This window comes from Anastrepha ludens, chromosome 2 (assembly GCF_028408465.1).
Source record: "Anastrepha ludens isolate Willacy chromosome 2, idAnaLude1.1, whole genome shotgun sequence".
NCBI lineage: Eukaryota > Metazoa > Arthropoda > Insecta > Diptera > Tephritidae > Anastrepha > Anastrepha ludens.
The window spans coordinates 126,178,813-126,196,860 of record NC_071498.1 but is presented as its reverse complement, the minus strand read 5'-3'; the positions used below and the strand labels follow the sequence as shown (position 1 = coordinate 126,196,860).

The 18,048-nt window shown below is 36.4% G+C and overlaps 2 protein-coding genes across 2 annotated transcripts; both read left to right on the top strand.

The window, feature by feature from the left end:
* Positions 1 to 376: 376 nt before the first annotated feature.
* Positions 377 to 6,104, top strand: LOC128855286 (protein polybromo-1). The gene is made up of 3 exons (XM_054090041.1): positions 377 to 1,436; positions 1,501 to 4,560; positions 4,630 to 6,104. The coding sequence occupies exons 1-3, from the start codon at positions 470 to 472 to the stop codon at positions 5,568 to 5,570; spliced, it is 4,968 nt and encodes a 1,655-aa protein (XP_053946016.1). The 5' UTR covers positions 377 to 469; the 3' UTR covers positions 5,571 to 6,104.
* A 2,408-nt stretch (positions 6,105 to 8,512) lies between these two features.
* Positions 8,513 to 17,991, top strand: LOC128855285 (uncharacterized protein DDB_G0283697). Its single transcript, XM_054090040.1, has 3 exons — positions 8,513 to 8,861; positions 9,042 to 9,222; positions 17,007 to 17,991. The coding sequence occupies exons 1-3, from the start codon at positions 8,711 to 8,713 to the stop codon at positions 17,641 to 17,643; spliced, it is 969 nt and encodes a 322-aa protein (XP_053946015.1). The 5' UTR covers positions 8,513 to 8,710; the 3' UTR covers positions 17,644 to 17,991.
* Positions 17,992 to 18,048: the final 57 nt, after the last annotated feature.

Below are 18,048 nucleotides of genomic sequence, written 5' to 3'. Positions count from 1 at the left end.
GGTTATATGATTGCTCAAGCCCACTTTGACGGAAAACATTAATCTCGCCTCTTGAGATAAAAGAGAGAAGGGCTGGAAAGAAAGGTTAAAGGAAGAGGTTATGTTTGCTGGTTATGGAGAAGATCGACAGAGCCATTCACTGAATTTTCATACACATTTAATTTTTCCTCCTTTTGTTTGTTTGGTATTGGAAAGGGAACTGACGTCAGTCTTATCAAAATCACGAGAAATAAAGTTACTGTTTTTGGAAAACGTCAACTTCTGATTTAATTCTCCTTAGCAGCAAAAGAGGCCACTTTTTTCGCAAGGCGAATACACGGTATGCAAAATATATCATGGCAAGGCGAATCTTTAAAATAAATTCGCCTTGATCTGGCAACACAATGCAAAGCACATAAGCCATTTATAAATTACTTGTTCATTTCATGTTGTTTGGTGTGTTTTCGTGTTTTATCTAATTTTTATAAAAATGATGAGTCGCAAAAGACGTGCAAGTTCCATTTCAAGTAAGCAGGATGAAGATCCTCTACAAATGGATGATTCCACTCCAGAGCAATCACCAGTACTACAAACTTCAGCACGGAAAAAACGCCGGCCAGACCCGTCTGAATTGTGTCAGCAGCTGTACGATTCAATACGAAGCATTAAAAAAGAAGATGGCGCGCCACTATGCGATACTTTTATACGTGCACCAAAACGGCGTCAGGAGCCTTCGTATTATGATGTTGTTGCAAACCCTATAGATTTATTGAAAATTCAACAAAAATTAAAAACGGATTCATATGATGATGTAGATGAATTGATGCAAGATTTCGAGCTGTTGGTAAAAAATGCTAAAGCGTTTTACAAGCCAGATACTGTTGAACATCAGGACGCTCAAGCGCTTTGGCAACATATACTTGTTAATAAGCATAGATTATTAGAGTCGAATGGTATTGTTGAGGAAGAGCCTAAGGCAAAACGTCTTTCTCGAAATCCAAGACGTTTGACTGGGTCAACTGGTAACAATGGTGGAGCCGACGTGGATAATGAATCTACACGCCCCGACGATGATTTAAATCCATATGAAGAACTTTTTGCCGCTGTAATGACAGCAGTAGACCCAACCATGAACGATCGACCCCTTCATCGTATGTTCCTATTACTACCTTCTAAGAAGATGTATCCAGATTACTACGACGTTATTGAGCATCCCATAGATTTAAGATTAATTGCGACTAAAATTCAGATGAATGCATATTCTAGCCTAGTGGAAATGGAGAGAGACCTCCTACAAATGACGAAAAATGCTTGTCAATTCAATGAGCCTGGATCACAAATATATAAAGATGCTAAAACTCTTAAACGACTGTTTACACAGCGACGAGTAGATATTGAGAATGGTAAAGTAAAGCCCTCAAGACGCATAAAAACTCTTTCAAGTGCTGTAATTTCTGGTGAGTTTAGAATGTGTATTTAAAGATTTTTATGTAAATACTTAGTATACTTGTTTTTTTTTAGCCATGAAAGAAGATGTTGACAGCTCTGACGATGAAGAAACGAGTAAAAAAGGGGAAGGCCCCATGTGGACACTTTTTGATCATTTATATACTGCTCCCGGTTCTTCCGAGCACCCAGGCGCAACGGGACCTCCCCTGGGTACCTCACTGTGGAAATTGCCAGTTCGTCGTTTTCATCCCGAGTATTTTGAACTTATTAAGCGCCCAATTTCCATGTGTCAAATACATACTAAACTTAAAAAAGGAGATTATGCAAATATAAGCGATCTTACGGCTGACCTGTGTCTTATGCTAGATAATGCAAAAAAAGCATTTCCTCCAACACATCGCACTCATAAGGATGCTGTAAAAATGTTAAAAATTATGAATACAAAATTAGTCGAAGAATCTTTGGAACCGGAAACCAGCGATATGGAAGACGATGGCGATGTTGACGGGGATGGGGAAGATACTTTGATAAGTAACAATGCACCACGTGAAAAGAAAAAAGGGCGCCCACGTATTAATTCTAACAGCACAAGCGCTCCAAATACACCTAATAGTAATTCACCGAAGTCTAGTCGGATTCCAATAAACGCTGCAATAAAAAAGAAAATTTTAAGTATACAAAAGTACTTGGTTGACTTTACAATAAGTAATCGAAGGCCAATTGAGTTGTTCATGGAGAAACCTCCAAGAAAAATTTATCCCGACTACTATGACATTATTCAAAATCCGATTGACATGAATACGATTGATCATAATATACGTTGCGATAAATATGCTACAGTAGAAGATGTCGTGGCGGACTATCGACTTATGTTTTCTAATTGTAGACAATATAATGAAGAAGGATCCAACATATATGAAGATGCTAATAATTTAGAAAGGGCATTGAATGAAAAGTTAAAAGAATTTCCTGGTTTGGCGGATATAAAGAAACCGTTACAGAAATTGGCGAAACCTAGTGGCCGTAAAAAGACAGCAGTGGTTGATAAACTATGGCAATTTTACGAGACAATAAGGGAATACCAAGAACCAAAAGGAAAACGACAGCTGTCATTAATATTTACCAAACTTCCCTCGAAAAGTGAGTACCCAGATTACTATGACATTATAAAGGAACCAATTGATATGGAGCGTATAGCGCAAAAATTAAAACAAGGAAGCTACGAGACAGTCGATGAATTGGGAGCTGATTTCTTGTTGATGCTTGAAAATGCTTGCAAATACAATGAACCGGATTCACAGATATACAAGGATGCACTGGTACTACAGCAATTGACTTTACAATTGAAACAAAGTTTGCGCAGTGAGCAATCATCCACTCCAGATGTTGCTTTAGCTGTACAGGAATTGTTTCTTGGCTTATTTACCCAGCTCTATAACCATCAGGATGAAGCTGGAAGATGTTATTCCGACTCCTTAGCTGAAGTTCCTGAGTATGATGAAATAACCGATACAAACGGCAAAGTGAATAAAATACGAGGAATCTCATTAGATTTAATCAAACGGCGTTTGGACAAGCTTGTCTACAAGCGTTTAGATGTTTTCCAAGAAGATATTTTTTCATGCCTCGAACGGGCTAGACGTTTATCGCGAACTGATTCCGACGTGTTCCAGGATTCTATTGAACTACAGATGTTTTTCATTAAAAAACGTGATGAGTTGTGCAAAGATACTTTCAGTTCACCAGCACTAATGTACACAGTTGGAAATTTACATGCCGAGGTAGAGGTGATGCGTCAACAGAAGCTTGCACAGGAAGATCAAGATCAGGAGGACAAGGACGAATTGGATACCGCGGCAATGCAAGGCGAAAGTATGACTATTAACCAAAAGGTATTTTCGCCTGGAGACTTTGTATACTTTCAACTACCGGAAAACAAAATACCTAGTATTGCATATATTGAGCGTCTTTGGACCACTTCAGATAATGTGAAATGGATGCACGGAGCAGTTTTCTTACGTCCACATGAAACGTACCATGTGACAACTCGAAAATTTCTCGAAATGGAAGTATTCAAGAGCAGTGTTTCTCAGACGATTCCAATGGATAAGGTACTTGGTAAATGCTATATAATGCATATAAAAGATTATATCAAAATGAAGCCAGAAGGTTTCGCTGAGAAAGACGTATTTGTGTGCGAATCGAGATATCATATGCGAGCGCGATGCTTTAAGAAATTTAAAATTTGGCCCTTTGTTCGCGAAAATGATCCTGTTCGCTTTATAGCCCGAGATCAGCCAGTAGAGCTGAAAAGAGTAATGTCGGTTTTTAAAGAACGCATTGAAAAGCACAAGGGTGAGTTGGAAGAGCTTAAGTTGCAGGAGGCACTGGTGGAAAAGGAGAAGCCCAATGTGGTATGCGATGCACCACCCTTAAATGGAGAGTCGAACAGTGTTTACTACCAGCAATTTAATACTATTTGTAGTGGTGCTGTTAAAATCGGTGACTTTGTTTACGTAGCTACGCAAAGTGGAAAACAGTCAATTGCGCAGATACATCAAATATGGGAGAATGCAAACAAATCTTATTTCAAAGGACCTTGGCTTTTGACACCCAATGAAATAGTGTCTCCATTGAACAAACAGTTTTATCGGCAGGAACTACTGCTGTCAACCGTTGAGGACATTAGTCCACTAATAGCTATTGTTGGACGTTGTGCTGTATTGGAATATGCTGAATATATAAATAGTCGCCCGACAGAGATCCCAGAGAGCGATGTTTATATCTGCGAGTCTGTTTACGATGAATTGAGAAAATCATTGCGGAAATTAAACACGCCAGGCGGTTTGCGTAAATTTCAGCACAGTGCTGAAGTGACACAGGATGAAATATTTCATTTTAAAACCCCTATTAAACCAAGCAAGGAAGTTAGAAACTCTGAAGCTAGTGAGAATTTGGGTATGCTCGAAGATTCATTGGACGGAAATCCGCCTTCTGTAAATTCGGATGTAGCTGCAATATCATCTCCAGCACCTTCGGTGTCTTCTACACCAATGTCATCGAAAGTAAAGAACAAAAGCACTAAAAAGAGTCTTACGGGTTATATCCTTTATTCGAGCGAAGTGCGCAAAGGTGAGTGTACCGAATGTCAATTAGCACAATTAAACTGAGTTGAAATTTAAAATTTTTCCTCTATTATAGGTATCAGTCAGAGCAATCCAGATGCTTCATTTGGCGATATATCACGTATGGTGGGCACCGAATGGAAGAATTTGCCGGCTAGTGTCAAACAGAGTTGGGAAGATCGCGCTTCACGACTAAATGAGGAGTCAGCCGCACGCCGAGAAATAGATGAAAGCTTGAATTGCGCTGGTGGTACCGCTAGTGGTAGTCCGGGTCCCAATGACCAACAGAATGGTCACACATTTGAGTGTCTATGGGACAATTGTGATTATCAATTCGAAGACGCCGTTGATTGTATGGAACATTGTATTCAAGATGGCACAGGTCATATTCAACGTACCGTTTGGCAAGGTGCCGACACCGAGTTCACATGCTTGTGGCGTGGCTGCATTCGCATTAAAAAGAATATGCAAGCGTTTCCATCGCTGTTGCGCCTCATCAAGCATGTACGGGAGGTGCATTTAAGCAAGGGCGGAAAAGTTATTCCCCCAAGTGAACGCAGTAAAAACTTTGTGCCACGGAAGAACCAAAAAAATGCACAAATTATGCAGCAAAATGTACAATCGCAAGGGGCTCAATCAACTATGTCGCCTCGAGGTGGCAGCGTTAGTAATGCAGAGAATGGTGCTGTATCCCAATACCCTATGCAAGTACTGGGACCACCACCGGAGCCAATGTTTGTTACAGTACCACCAAGGCCTCAGCGTGTACTGCATTCTGAAGCATATATTAAGTATATTGAGAGTTTACAAAATAATTCAAAGTCTCAGCAAAAGCCTAACTGGAAAAATTCACTGAAGACGGTTACACCAGCAAATGTTGCCGTCAAGTCCGGTTTACCAACTAATTGGTTGGGCAAATTTGCTGAGAGTAATGCTGAAGATGTAGTGTCAGCCCTTTGTCATTTACGCAATTTTATGATGAATGATGCACTTCAAATTTATCGCAGCTCATATTAAGTATCTCTAAATGTGCAAACTTATATTCGCTTATTTTCGGCATTGTATTTCGATGCCTGTCCTTTGGTTTGCGTTACTCATTTTTTTTTTGCTTACTTTGCGCTGCTTCTTGAGGATGGAAATTAAACTGAACACTAACCAGTAAAATGTGCATACGTTCTATATGTATGTAGTTTGTAGCTTAAAAATACTACGAAGTGTAGACAGCAAATGGAATTATTGTATTCTTTTTCGAATACTAAATTGAACTTTGACAATTTTTCATATTTACCAAACGCTATTTGATACATGAGGAATAAGGTAAAATATATATGGACCAATAATATTAAAATTGTTTTTTGTTTATCGCGTATATACATATATAATCCATATATATATATTGGAGCACATGTACATATATATAAATATGTACGTATATAGGCGGTATAGTGTAAAGCTGACCTTCAATTTTCATTAATTCAATTTTGATGTATTGTTTGTATGAATGTATTTCGATATGACGCTAATAAATAACAATATACGATTATTCTACAAGTACGTGTGTATATGGTTTTATAGATCTTTATTTTGGTAATACTTTTATGTTTCTCAATTTAATAAATGTGCCATGCAGAAAGAAAGGGTGCCATTCCTCACTTTTCTGTAATGATGTGGTTTTAAAGACATTGGATGCTAAACGCCCGAATGTTCAATCACTTGTTATTTTAAACAATAAAAAACAAAAAAATAGGAATTCTGGGCCGCAGTCACTGTGATTCAGACCGTCGCCATCATTTAAGTTGACCCGTTTCTTATACGTGCCAGAAACACCTTGACGCAAGCAGTCGTTTCTACGTACCGGAGTTACTCGAGTTTTTCCTAAACAAGGGCTGCTCCCTCAGGAAACTAGCCCTGTTTAGTAAGATGCATTACATCTTTTGTCGTTGGAGCAACTAAATGCAGCTGGGTTGTTCCAAACACTTCTGATTAGGACTCACATTGATTCCAAACCTATACCTGAACGAATGAGACGAATAGTCATCTCAAGTATTAACACGTTCGCGGACGTGAATGCTATAGCATTCATTTTTATAGTGATGCAAAATGACGTGAATGTTACAGCATTCAAATTTTAAAGCAAAGTTTTGTTTATTTAATTTCATGTAACCTTAAGTTGTTGTAATTAATATACATTTCAAAGTAATGACACCTTGATTCATTAAGTATTTTCATATAACAGTTAAAATATTATGTTCTGACTACTCTTATAATATATGTATGTATAATCAGATTTTGGATATTACAACTAGTCTCAAAAATAATTGCCTGCCTATTTTTGCGGCTCTCTGAAATTTTGAGTGTCCGCGAACGTGTTTCTTTAGTTTAACTGTAGCGGATTTTGGAGTAAGATAACCTGTTACATGAGCCGGCATGGAATATTGATACGATCATGAACTCGAAAAACTATATGCGCACTCATCTGTGATAACCACAATCATGATGATGGGCAGGTCACATAATGCGGTTTAATACGGATTACCCACCTCAGCAAATATTCTTTGGTAAATGCCACAGACAGAGAAGAAGGGGCCCCCCGCCGCTCAGATGGATTGACAGTGTAGAAGAAGACGCAGGTTTATTGGGATTTCGGGACTCTATGCCCGAAGGCACGAACCCGAGACAATTGGAGGCATATGCTACAGCAGGCGAATACCCAACCAGGGTTGCCCATCCAACAATGATGATGATGATCGAAATTAGATATCAAAGAAAATGTTTACAGAAGACTTCATTATTTTTTATTTACTTATTTACCTTCACTTATCTATGCAAAATAAGTGCCAAACATCCGAAAAGTTCCAGCTTAGCATTAGCAACAGGGTTGCAAACGTTGATAAGTCCTGCAATACTGCCGCTTTTATTACGTGCCTCGAACCAGCTCTATATTCATCGTTGCCTAACAACGATGGCTACAACGTGCAATGTGATAGCAAGTGAAATAACGGTCGGTCAGTGATAAATTAATGGCGCGCATTGGATGAAGCTACATACTTGCTAAAATACTACTCTCAGAATAGCGACGGAGGTCTCTCGATGTCGCCTGCTCAGCAAGTGAGCAATAATGTTATAGTATAGTGAAAAATAATGTTATAGGGATTGCCAAAATTATTTATTTAATAAATTGATAAAAGAGAACTTTTGTTCGCGGATTAGTCTGTCGAATGTCAAGTCACTCAAGTCAACTCATCATGGCGCATTCCCGTCGCTTACCAAAATTCTATCTTACTTCACCACGCGAATAACTACATAACTGTTTCAAATATGACAATAAAGGAATCAAATTGTAACCAATTGGTTTGTTGCGTGGTGAAATTAGTTAGGTGAAATTTGTGGGCGTAAGAGACGGGAATGGGGCCGAAGGCCAGACCTTCTTTGTGTACGCCTTCTTTGCTTCAAGCGTTCTTTGGTTTTCTGTTTTGATTCTTCAGTTTCTTTGTCAAGGTTTGTATATCGCGTTCCTATGACATCATGGCCTATATTGCTATGCTTATCTAATAGTTTTGTTACCTTCGGTCCACTCAATGGCTACAGACTACTCATAGAAATACACATGTATTCACATGCGCTGCCTCCCCAACAACAATTTTAAGAAAGAACCGGCTTCTGAAGCTAATATTATTTCACTCTCTTTTATTTTATATATATGTACATAAGAAACAAAACATATTTCGATGTGTCCGTTCGTATTTATGTAGATATGCATGCTTGTGGGCTGTTTTGTAGCCCGTACTGGACGAGGTGCGCGACATACATATGTACATATGTACACACTTCGGAAGAGCTACTTTACCAACCCCGTTTCCACCGCTCATATGTATGTATGTATTTGTACAAAAGCTTGCACAAACAAAAAATTCGATAATTTCAAATCTTTTCAGGTTCTACTTATGCGTTAGACATTAGCTCGTTATTAGTTGTGTGCTGCGTATTGTGTCGAACGGTCTGAAAATAGACGGGCTAAAATTTTTTAAGTTTAAAATTTATATGCAAAAGATAGAATACCTATTTGTCATTTAGTATTTTGCATATAGAGCATACTTACAAACATATTTACCTACCTTCATATCTGTGGGAATATTTAAAACACATATCGCACAAAAATGTCGGACTCAGCGAATGGTGAGTCGAAATTTGGCTTCAAGGACAAAGAGAAAGCGGAGGAGACATTACAGTTGCTCGAAAGTCATGATATGCAATACAGAAAGTTGACAGTGCGGGGATTGCTCGGGCGGGCAAAGCGTGTCCTTACCAGTGAGTACCTTTTACACAAAGTATGTATGTGTACATGTATGTATGTAAGTATGTCCTTACGTCCATATTGCATACATACATATGTACATTTATGTGTGTATGTATAGAAGCAAAATATATTTAAAATATTCGGTTAATGTCATCTAATTAATTAATTTCGTACACTCATTTTCGCCACAGTGACGAAGGCTGAGGAAAAAGTTAAAAACATCGGTGAAGCAATTGAAGTTTTCGAGAAATGGCTAGAGGAGAATGGGGGTGGCGCTGCTAATAAAAATTCCAAAACCGACAAAGAAGACAAAGTGGAAACAGTACCTGGCTTAGGATTTAAGGACAAAGAAGCAGCGGAAGCAACGCTGAGGTAATTGAGAGCGCTTTGCTCTTTTTTTGCTAAGAGACTATTATCAATTCCTTTACAATAAGAGTATAGAATTGCATAGATATGTACATGCATGTGTGTGTAAAAGCACGCCATGGAGCAGTTAGGAATGAACTAAAACAAGGGTTTGAAGCATACGAAAATTAATTCATCCTTACCCGCATATGATTGACCCAAATTCGTTCAAAGCGTTCATTTTTGTCAAATGATGTCTTTCTAAATACATTCATACATACATATATACATACGTACCACGGATGAGGAAAATATATACATCCACCATCCATGCATACGTAGTACAAAAACAACGTAGTACCATACCTACGCGCGTAAATTGTTTGTGTACGAGTATATTAAACAATTAAGTGTATGCATACAAATTTACAAATACACGATGATGGCACTGCTGGTCTGTCTCTTTTACTGAGATCATCACAATAAATACAAATATGAATAAACCCAGCAGGGAAATATATCCAATCTTGTTTTTACATACAAGCAATTTATACATTTCGTACTATTTATGATATCTCAAGAACCGCCAACTGTTCTAAATATCATACGTTTATATAGTAAATATGTATAAGTTGAAGATCATTGGGGCTTGCGGTCTAACCTGTTATTTTTAATTAATTTTCTTAACTAAAAATATTTAGTAATCCTTTTCATATACATATGTGTATGTATTTACATTTATTAAATACATCTTCAATTCATACTTAAATTGAAAGCAGCAAAAATGTGTGATTGCTAGATAAATTATAATAAAATTATGTGAAGTAAAAGGTTCTGAATGCTTTCTGATAGATGTCTTTAGTGCGCCAGGCAAAAGCCAAAACAAAATTTAAAAGGAAAGGTTGAAAATTCAAGGCAATCAAAAAAATTGTCCTTTTTATTAACCTAATACAGTATCAATTGCACTAGCAAAAAGGTAATTCCAACGACGGTAGACCAGTTGTGGAAAATGTCGGTGAAATCATGAAAATTGTCTAGTCGGACCGGCATGTGAGCGCTTAATCCATTACACAGGAAATAAAGATTAGTCAGAAAACTGTTTGTAATCATTTGCATAAGAATAATGCGTAATATTATATATACACCCTTTTTTGGGTGTTTGGCTGAACTCCTCCTCCTATTTGCGGGGACGTCTTTATGTTTTTCAACAAATGAAGGATCTACAGTTTTAAGCGGCAGATGGTTTTTTATGAGAACCCTTTTCATGGCAGATATAAACTCGGAGATTTGCCATTACCTGTCGATGGGCGACCGCAACCATCTAACAAAGTATGTATTCAATTTATGTACATATAAGCATATACAATTTTAAAATTTTAAAATTACACGGTACTAGATTTAGCAAGTTTCTCACTAGTTTAGAGTTAGAAATTCTCTGCAGGGTTTCTTATTGCATTAAACCAAAACACAAATATACTTACATATACACGCACATACCTAAGTATGAATAATGTGTACGTGTTTCCGAGAGGCAGCGAGTATTTTAAGCTTTGTATTCGACATTTGCACCAGAAACAAGAACATTTGTTCATACACACATATTTAGGACTAATGTGTGCACGTGAGTATATCGGCAGAAATAACTTAATGAAGCGTGGATAGTGGAGAACTAAGTTTACTCGTAATAGAAAACTTGTGGAGTAGTTGAAGAATTCTCTTCCTTCTCTTTCTTATTTATAAACACAAAAGTGAAAACAAATGCATACATACATATATACATACATACATATTGAGGCAACTTAGAGAAAATTATTTACAAACATACATACATACACTCGTGCTCACATAATCAAGGCAACTCATCTTTTTATAATATTCGGAATATTTTTCATGCTAAATTTTTTCGTTAATTTTTTATAAAAATATAGCTCATTACGTAACAAATTGTTATAAATCAAAATTCCAAACTTTGTATAAAATTCACAAAAATTTAACAAATTTCAAAAAATTGTGATCAAAATTTTCATCTTTTCAATCAGAAAAAAATTTCTGGGTCTGTAGTTTTATAGCGCATTCAATTTCGTATAATAAAATGCAAGTTTAAAGTCGCTTAACTATTACACTGATTTTTTGACAATTTTTTTGCATACGATACTAAGAGTTTTCTTCCATAAAAAATGCCACCGAACATGTACTTAGTATGGATCCGAGCTTAGGAATATTTTGATGTACGCGTTTCGCAGTTTACCTTGCGTATTCGAAATGTCTGAACTTCGAATTCTAATTCTAAAAAATGGCGTACATCCATATTTCCGGATACCTCTATAAGATGCTATAGAAATCGTTAATCCCAACCGTGGTGTAATCCAAAGCAATGGAATGGACACTGTCAGAATCGTACATATATTTTGTAAATTAGTATTAAATGTAATTACATATACAATAACTAAAATTTAATAGTAATATACTCGTAATTACATATACGTCCCAATGGTAATGGGGTTCACGCTGTGGGAGCGTGACCTCTCTCTGAGGTATATTCGTTCAATTGGGCCCACTACAGTAGCATTCTCCGAAAGTGTTTCTTAGAATGTGCATATATGTATGTATGCCAATACAATCTGCTACTTTGATCACTACCACGGCTAATTTCCCTACATAGAAATGTATATTTAGTGACGAGTCAAAAAACAAACACTCCACGCCTTTTGCCGCAGTCAATATAATGGTCAAACTAATTACATATGTATGTGTGTATATCACTCACTTTTGCTCAGTTTTCACCATGGAAACTGCCGCAATTATTGAAGTAATTGAGTTTGCACTAAAAGCCAAAGCGGGGTATGTAAATAATAATGACCATCAGCAACAAGCTTTTACAAAACCACAATAAGCTCAAATACTGGCTAAAAAAAAAAAAATAGCTCGGGAATACAGCGAAATGAGTATGCTAAGACACCAGAGCTAAATTGGTAACAAGTGAACCATTACATTGCTTAACCTTCATTACGAAAAACGGCATTGATTTGACCAAATCCTACATTGAAATTACTTTCATGAAAAAAAGTTTATCACAGCTACAAATAATTAGTCCAAATAGAGCAAACCGATATACTCGATTCCTAACGAATCTTTGGAAGAGACAAATTTCAGGTACGGTCATGTCGAGAACGAATTAAAAAGAGGTTGTCTGTAAAGTCGGTTTACTGACGATAGTTTAACGTGACAACGTCATAAGAAAATACTGATGTAATGGTTGCAATTTTCAAAACAAAATTTTAATTTTATTTGTTTGATAGATATTTTGTATGGATATAGAGGAGGAGGTAAATGGAATTGCAATGGAATAGGTCAAGTTACATTTACAAAAACGTGAAAAATTACGAAACATTTATCAAATTCATGAAAGATATCTCAATTTCGATTGTGCATCAGACGTTAATAAGTCAACAACACTAAGAGGCACCATCATCGATTTGCCTTTTTCAAGACACTTTACACTCGAAACACTCCCTTTCATTTCCTACTTTTTCTATCATCGTCCTATTCTCAACAAAGAAATGGTTCATTACCATGCACACAGCAAGAAGGCATATGCAAATACAAGTATGTGAATTTATATACAAATGCGCATATACATACATATATATGCTCACTCAAGTAGGACAGAGCCAGATGTCGAACGTTGCCGAACGCGGGGGCCGATTGTGCTCTTTGTCGTTCGTTCCGCGCTCTCGCTTGCAGTTCAAGCACATTAGCTTACATTTGCTTGCGTACGGAATACATAGATTCGTATATTTGATATGTCCATATGACTTGTATGCATCTTTACATATAGATTTGTTCTTTTTGAAAATTGCGCGAAATTGTATATGTATATGCATGTTTATATACATATATTAGTATACAACATATCTTATAAGGTATATGGTAAATATTACCATACATTTTTTCCTTCATATATAATAATAATAATAACATTAAAACAACAGGTATTATTAACAAACTTGGTTTTATTTTAAATTCTTCAAGTGAATCAAATTAATAATAATCAATAAGAAGGCATATGCAAATACAAATACGTGAATTTATATATGTACATATGCGCATATACATACATATATACGCTCACTTAAGTAGGAGAGAGCAAGATGTCGAACGTTGCCGTTCGTTTGCTTTGTTTGCTTTGTCGTTCGTTCCGCGCTTTCGCTTGCAGTTCATTCAATGCAATGAGCAAGGTAACGGCAATGAGCAAGGTAACGACATATGATCAAGGTAACACTAATGAGTAAGGTAACGACATATGAGCAAGGTAACGACACATTTTTTCGTGCGTGCAGCCTGTTAAATTGAATTATAAGACGTTATCACGTCAAAAAATAAATAAAAAATTGGCGCGCACACTTCTGTTAGCTGTTTAACCGAGCTCCTCTTCCTCTTTGTGGTGTGCTTCTTTATGGGTGATTAATTTTGCTCCATTTTATACATATGATAATCTTAAAGATAAAGTTACGATTATGCTGTTGGATATTTAAAAAAATATGCTTACACTATGCCGTGTATAAATTCACATTAACATGTATGTATGTAGATACATATCTACATATGCACACACATATGTATGTAGCAGCGTAAATATTAAAATTGAAGTGGATGTCTCATCGTTAATGATATACTTATATGTATGTTTGTATGCATCACTCATATATTAGTTTTAAATTAGATCATTTTAACGATATAGTCATGGGCTAGCATCTCTTTCAAGCGGAATAGATATTTCATTTTCCAATGTTTTCGTTCTAATATCATATTTTGTAGAAGAAGCCCTACAAACAAGTGGACTGCGATTGTCACTGCGACCATTTTGCCAAATTTTTTTACTGGTCATAATAGTTTTAAATTATGTTATCTGACACATTTGCTTATTTGTCATAGCATACATATGTATGTACATAAATATATACATACATATGTATGTACATAAATATATACATACATATGTATGTGTGTATTTCACCTCAGCATTACTTGACCAAAAGCAGAGACCGACTGTACCATTTGTTCTCACAGTCACCATTTAATACAGTGCACACATCCACATACACTCATATGCGAAAGCAAATTTGCCTAAGCACATGCACAAGCATGCGTTTGAACATACATACATATGTAGATTCTCGTTACTTTTAACGGTTAATTTTTTATTTCTTGATTTTTTAATTTGTTTATTATTGTTTTGTGTGTTTTCTAAATCTTTTTCGCTTTATAACGAAGGCCGTGTGCGGCTAAAATGCATGATGTCATGCCATATAAATATTTAGCAATCGTCACGATATGTCATAAGCGCCCTAAACCACGTTTCTTTCAATGCCTAAACGCCGATTTGGAATACAAAGTTCAGCAAAGTCTTGTTCGGGCTCGGCAAAATATAGGGTGGGCCATGTAAAATTTGCTTTTTGAATCGGCTATAAAAAAAAACTAATCAATATTTTTTCAAACTTTTTTTTTTATTTTGAAGATTGAACATTGCCATTTATGAATGAAAAATAATATCGTTCAAATGACTGCCACGACTGGCTTTACAGTAGGCAATTCGATCAACCCAATTTTTAAGCACATTTTCGATTGTTTGGGCTCCAAGTTCATGAATGGCAACTTCGATTTCGTGTTTTAAAGCATCAATCGTCTCTGGATGGTTCGCATAGCATTTGTCCTTAACGGCTCCCCACAAAAAATAGTCCAACGAGCTTAAATCACAGCTCCGAGGCGGCCAATTGATATCGGAATTCAAAAACGGTAGCCAAAAGTTCGAGTGTAACTTTGGCAGCGTGACAAGTTGCACCGTCCTGCTGAAACCAAATGTCGTCCATGTCATCCTCTTAAATTTTTGGAAACCAAAACTCGTTGAGCATGACACGGTAACGCTCGCCATTCACTGTAACCGCGGAAGAAGAAGAAGACTCACCACTTTGGAAATAGGTTTTCAATATTTCCCAATTTTGTTCAAGCGTATAGCGTCCCATTTCGTAAATGTCAAACCTTTAAGTAAATTATGAACACATTTGACATGTCATTTGTGTTACCATTCTCAAAAAAATAGGTGGTTCAAAAAGCAAACGCTATATGGCCCACCCTGTATGTCCGATTAAGAATTTGGTTTATTAGTAAATAAAATCGAAGCGAAGCTTTGGGGGAACTATGGCCATGCATTGGTAAAATAAGAAGAATCACCTACTTGTATAAGGTGGCACAAAATTACTCACCCTATCAGAAGAGTTTTAATTTTTGTAAATGGCATCATATTTGACACTTGTAGACAGCTGCACTATATACAAACATGGAGAGCGTAAAGGACAAAACAAAGATTTCCATCGCTAAAAATTTTTTTATTTACAGAAATAACCGACATTCATATAATAATAACAATTTTTGCGCTCCTTATATGCAGAATAATCGTTTCGTAATAATTTTAATCGTATGAAAATATCTTCCACAAGATTTCTTCATAAGGGATTACAAATTCATGTATGTGTGTATACATAGGAGTGCCGGAAAGAATGGATTGCTAAATTTTCAATGGAAGAACGGTTATTTTTAAAATTTCAATTTAAGTAAATCAAATTAGGTTAGGTTAGCCTGGTTGGCATTAAGCCACGCATAGACCTTTTGGTCCCTAGCGATACCAGATGGAGACCGACCTCTGTAAATACTGAAAGTAGACACATCATGCAGGATGTCAACGCTTTTGGGGAATCTCAGCAGAGCTGGGAGAACCGCTTTTGAGACGTTCTCCATACGCTCAAACTGTGGGGCTCCCAAGTATTTTAAACGCGTTTTTAATAATGCAGGACAAATGCACAGAAGGTGTTCTAAAGTTTCCTCTCTGCATTTCTTACATTTGTCCGTGTTAGCAATTCCTATTTTGGGAGCATGTGCGGCAAATATATTAGTCAGCATACCTATAATAGCTCTGCAGTCATTTCCTGAGAGCGTAAACACGAACTGAGTCAGTTTTTTATACTTTGTTCTACACATGACTTTTGCTGTTTTGCATGTGGTAAGATTAGTCCACCTAATTTCCACTCGCTTTTTCATGTAGTCGTCCATTTCGTTGTATACAAACAAATTAGTTCCAAAGAAAATATAAGTAATTTTCATAATACAAGATTATTTCTAACAGTTAGCATAAAATTCTTCGAAAGCATTATAAAACGAAAAAACTCGATTATTTCGTTGAACATCCTCGGTTTTCGGCACTGTATCACATCTTCGTTGCATAGAGTCTATGCGATCCTGACAAGATGTTAATGGGATCCCTTTCCATATCTCTTCTACTACCTTCCATAAATCTGGAAGTCAAATTGGAATCATTCATTTAATCACCTAATGGGGATTATATTCCGTGCTGTGTGGGCGCTGAACATACTTTCTGGAGCCAGGACACATGCACCGCAAACTTTATACGGGCTTTCATCTGTTTCTTTGTCAGTCGCGGTACTTTTCGTGGACTTCTTGCGAATAATTTGATCGAAATTTGATTTGATGATTTGACCCTGGTTGATGACCCAGTAACTTTTTATATTGAGATTAACTTTGGTGGATATTTTGTGCTACGTCACTTGCATATGGTACAAAAAAGTTATGCATTCTTACACATTTTTCATGCCCGCACTGCTATTATTTTGTGGACAACTGTATGTCCATAAATACTATTTATCTTATGAATATGTAAATTATTACAGATAAATATAAATAAAATCGTTATAACAGTTTGACAAGCATATAAATATTATAATTTTTTTCTTTTTCAGGATTCTCAAAGATCGTGATCCAGACTACCAAAAATTGGCCATCAAAGGCTTGATTGGTAGTTCGAAGCGTGTACTCTCCGGCACGAAGAATGAAGATAAAATAAAATCAATTCAGGAGGGTGTCAAGATACTAGAGCAATTCTTGGAGAAGTTTGAAACAGAAAATTTAATCAAAAATAATCGTGCCTACCTCGCATACTCCATTATCGAACAATTGCCCGAGGCGAACGATGAGCTGGCAGCTGAATTTGTTAAAGCCTATGGTGGGGCCAAGGCCAAAGGCAACTATAAGCATTTACGCACAATGTATCCAGAAGCGGATGACTCTACGTCATGGGATATTATACGCAATCGAAATATTACAAAAATTTTGGAAAAACTAAAGGCTGAGGAAGCGAAATTATTTGATGCCGAGACTGGTGCACCGACAGAGATCCATCTGGAACTTATACACTGGGCTTACAGTCCACAGCCAGATAAAGTGAAAGCATATTTGGAGAAGAATGCAAAGAAAAAGGCGGAGAAACGTAAGATTGCACAAAAAGAAGACTCCAGCTCTGACGAAGATGACAGTGATGATGACGATGATGATCGTGATGATGGAGAGACACCAGAAAAGAAGAAGAAGATGGAATAGTGCGTGCAGGAGGTTATGTAATTTTGTTAAAATTCAAACATGCAAACCATACCATATTTATATACATACATATGTATGTATGAGTGTCTGTCAATATTTATTAAATACATACATACAAATGTACATATAATAAATTTCTGTACTTACATAGAGATGTAAGCGGCCATGATGAAAAGTATGAATGTACGTGCAGATTTTTTTGCAACTGCAAAAATATTTATATCCGTGTGTAAACATACATGTATATATGTATATGTGCAACATATCAACAACAAAAAATTGAGTGTAAAAATTTCAGAAACGTCAATAAAATCTATGCAATTATCCTACTCGGGACATTCCCGCAAAGATTTGCTTTTATTTATTTTCTTTTGCTCTGCTTCACATAATCTTATTATATAATTT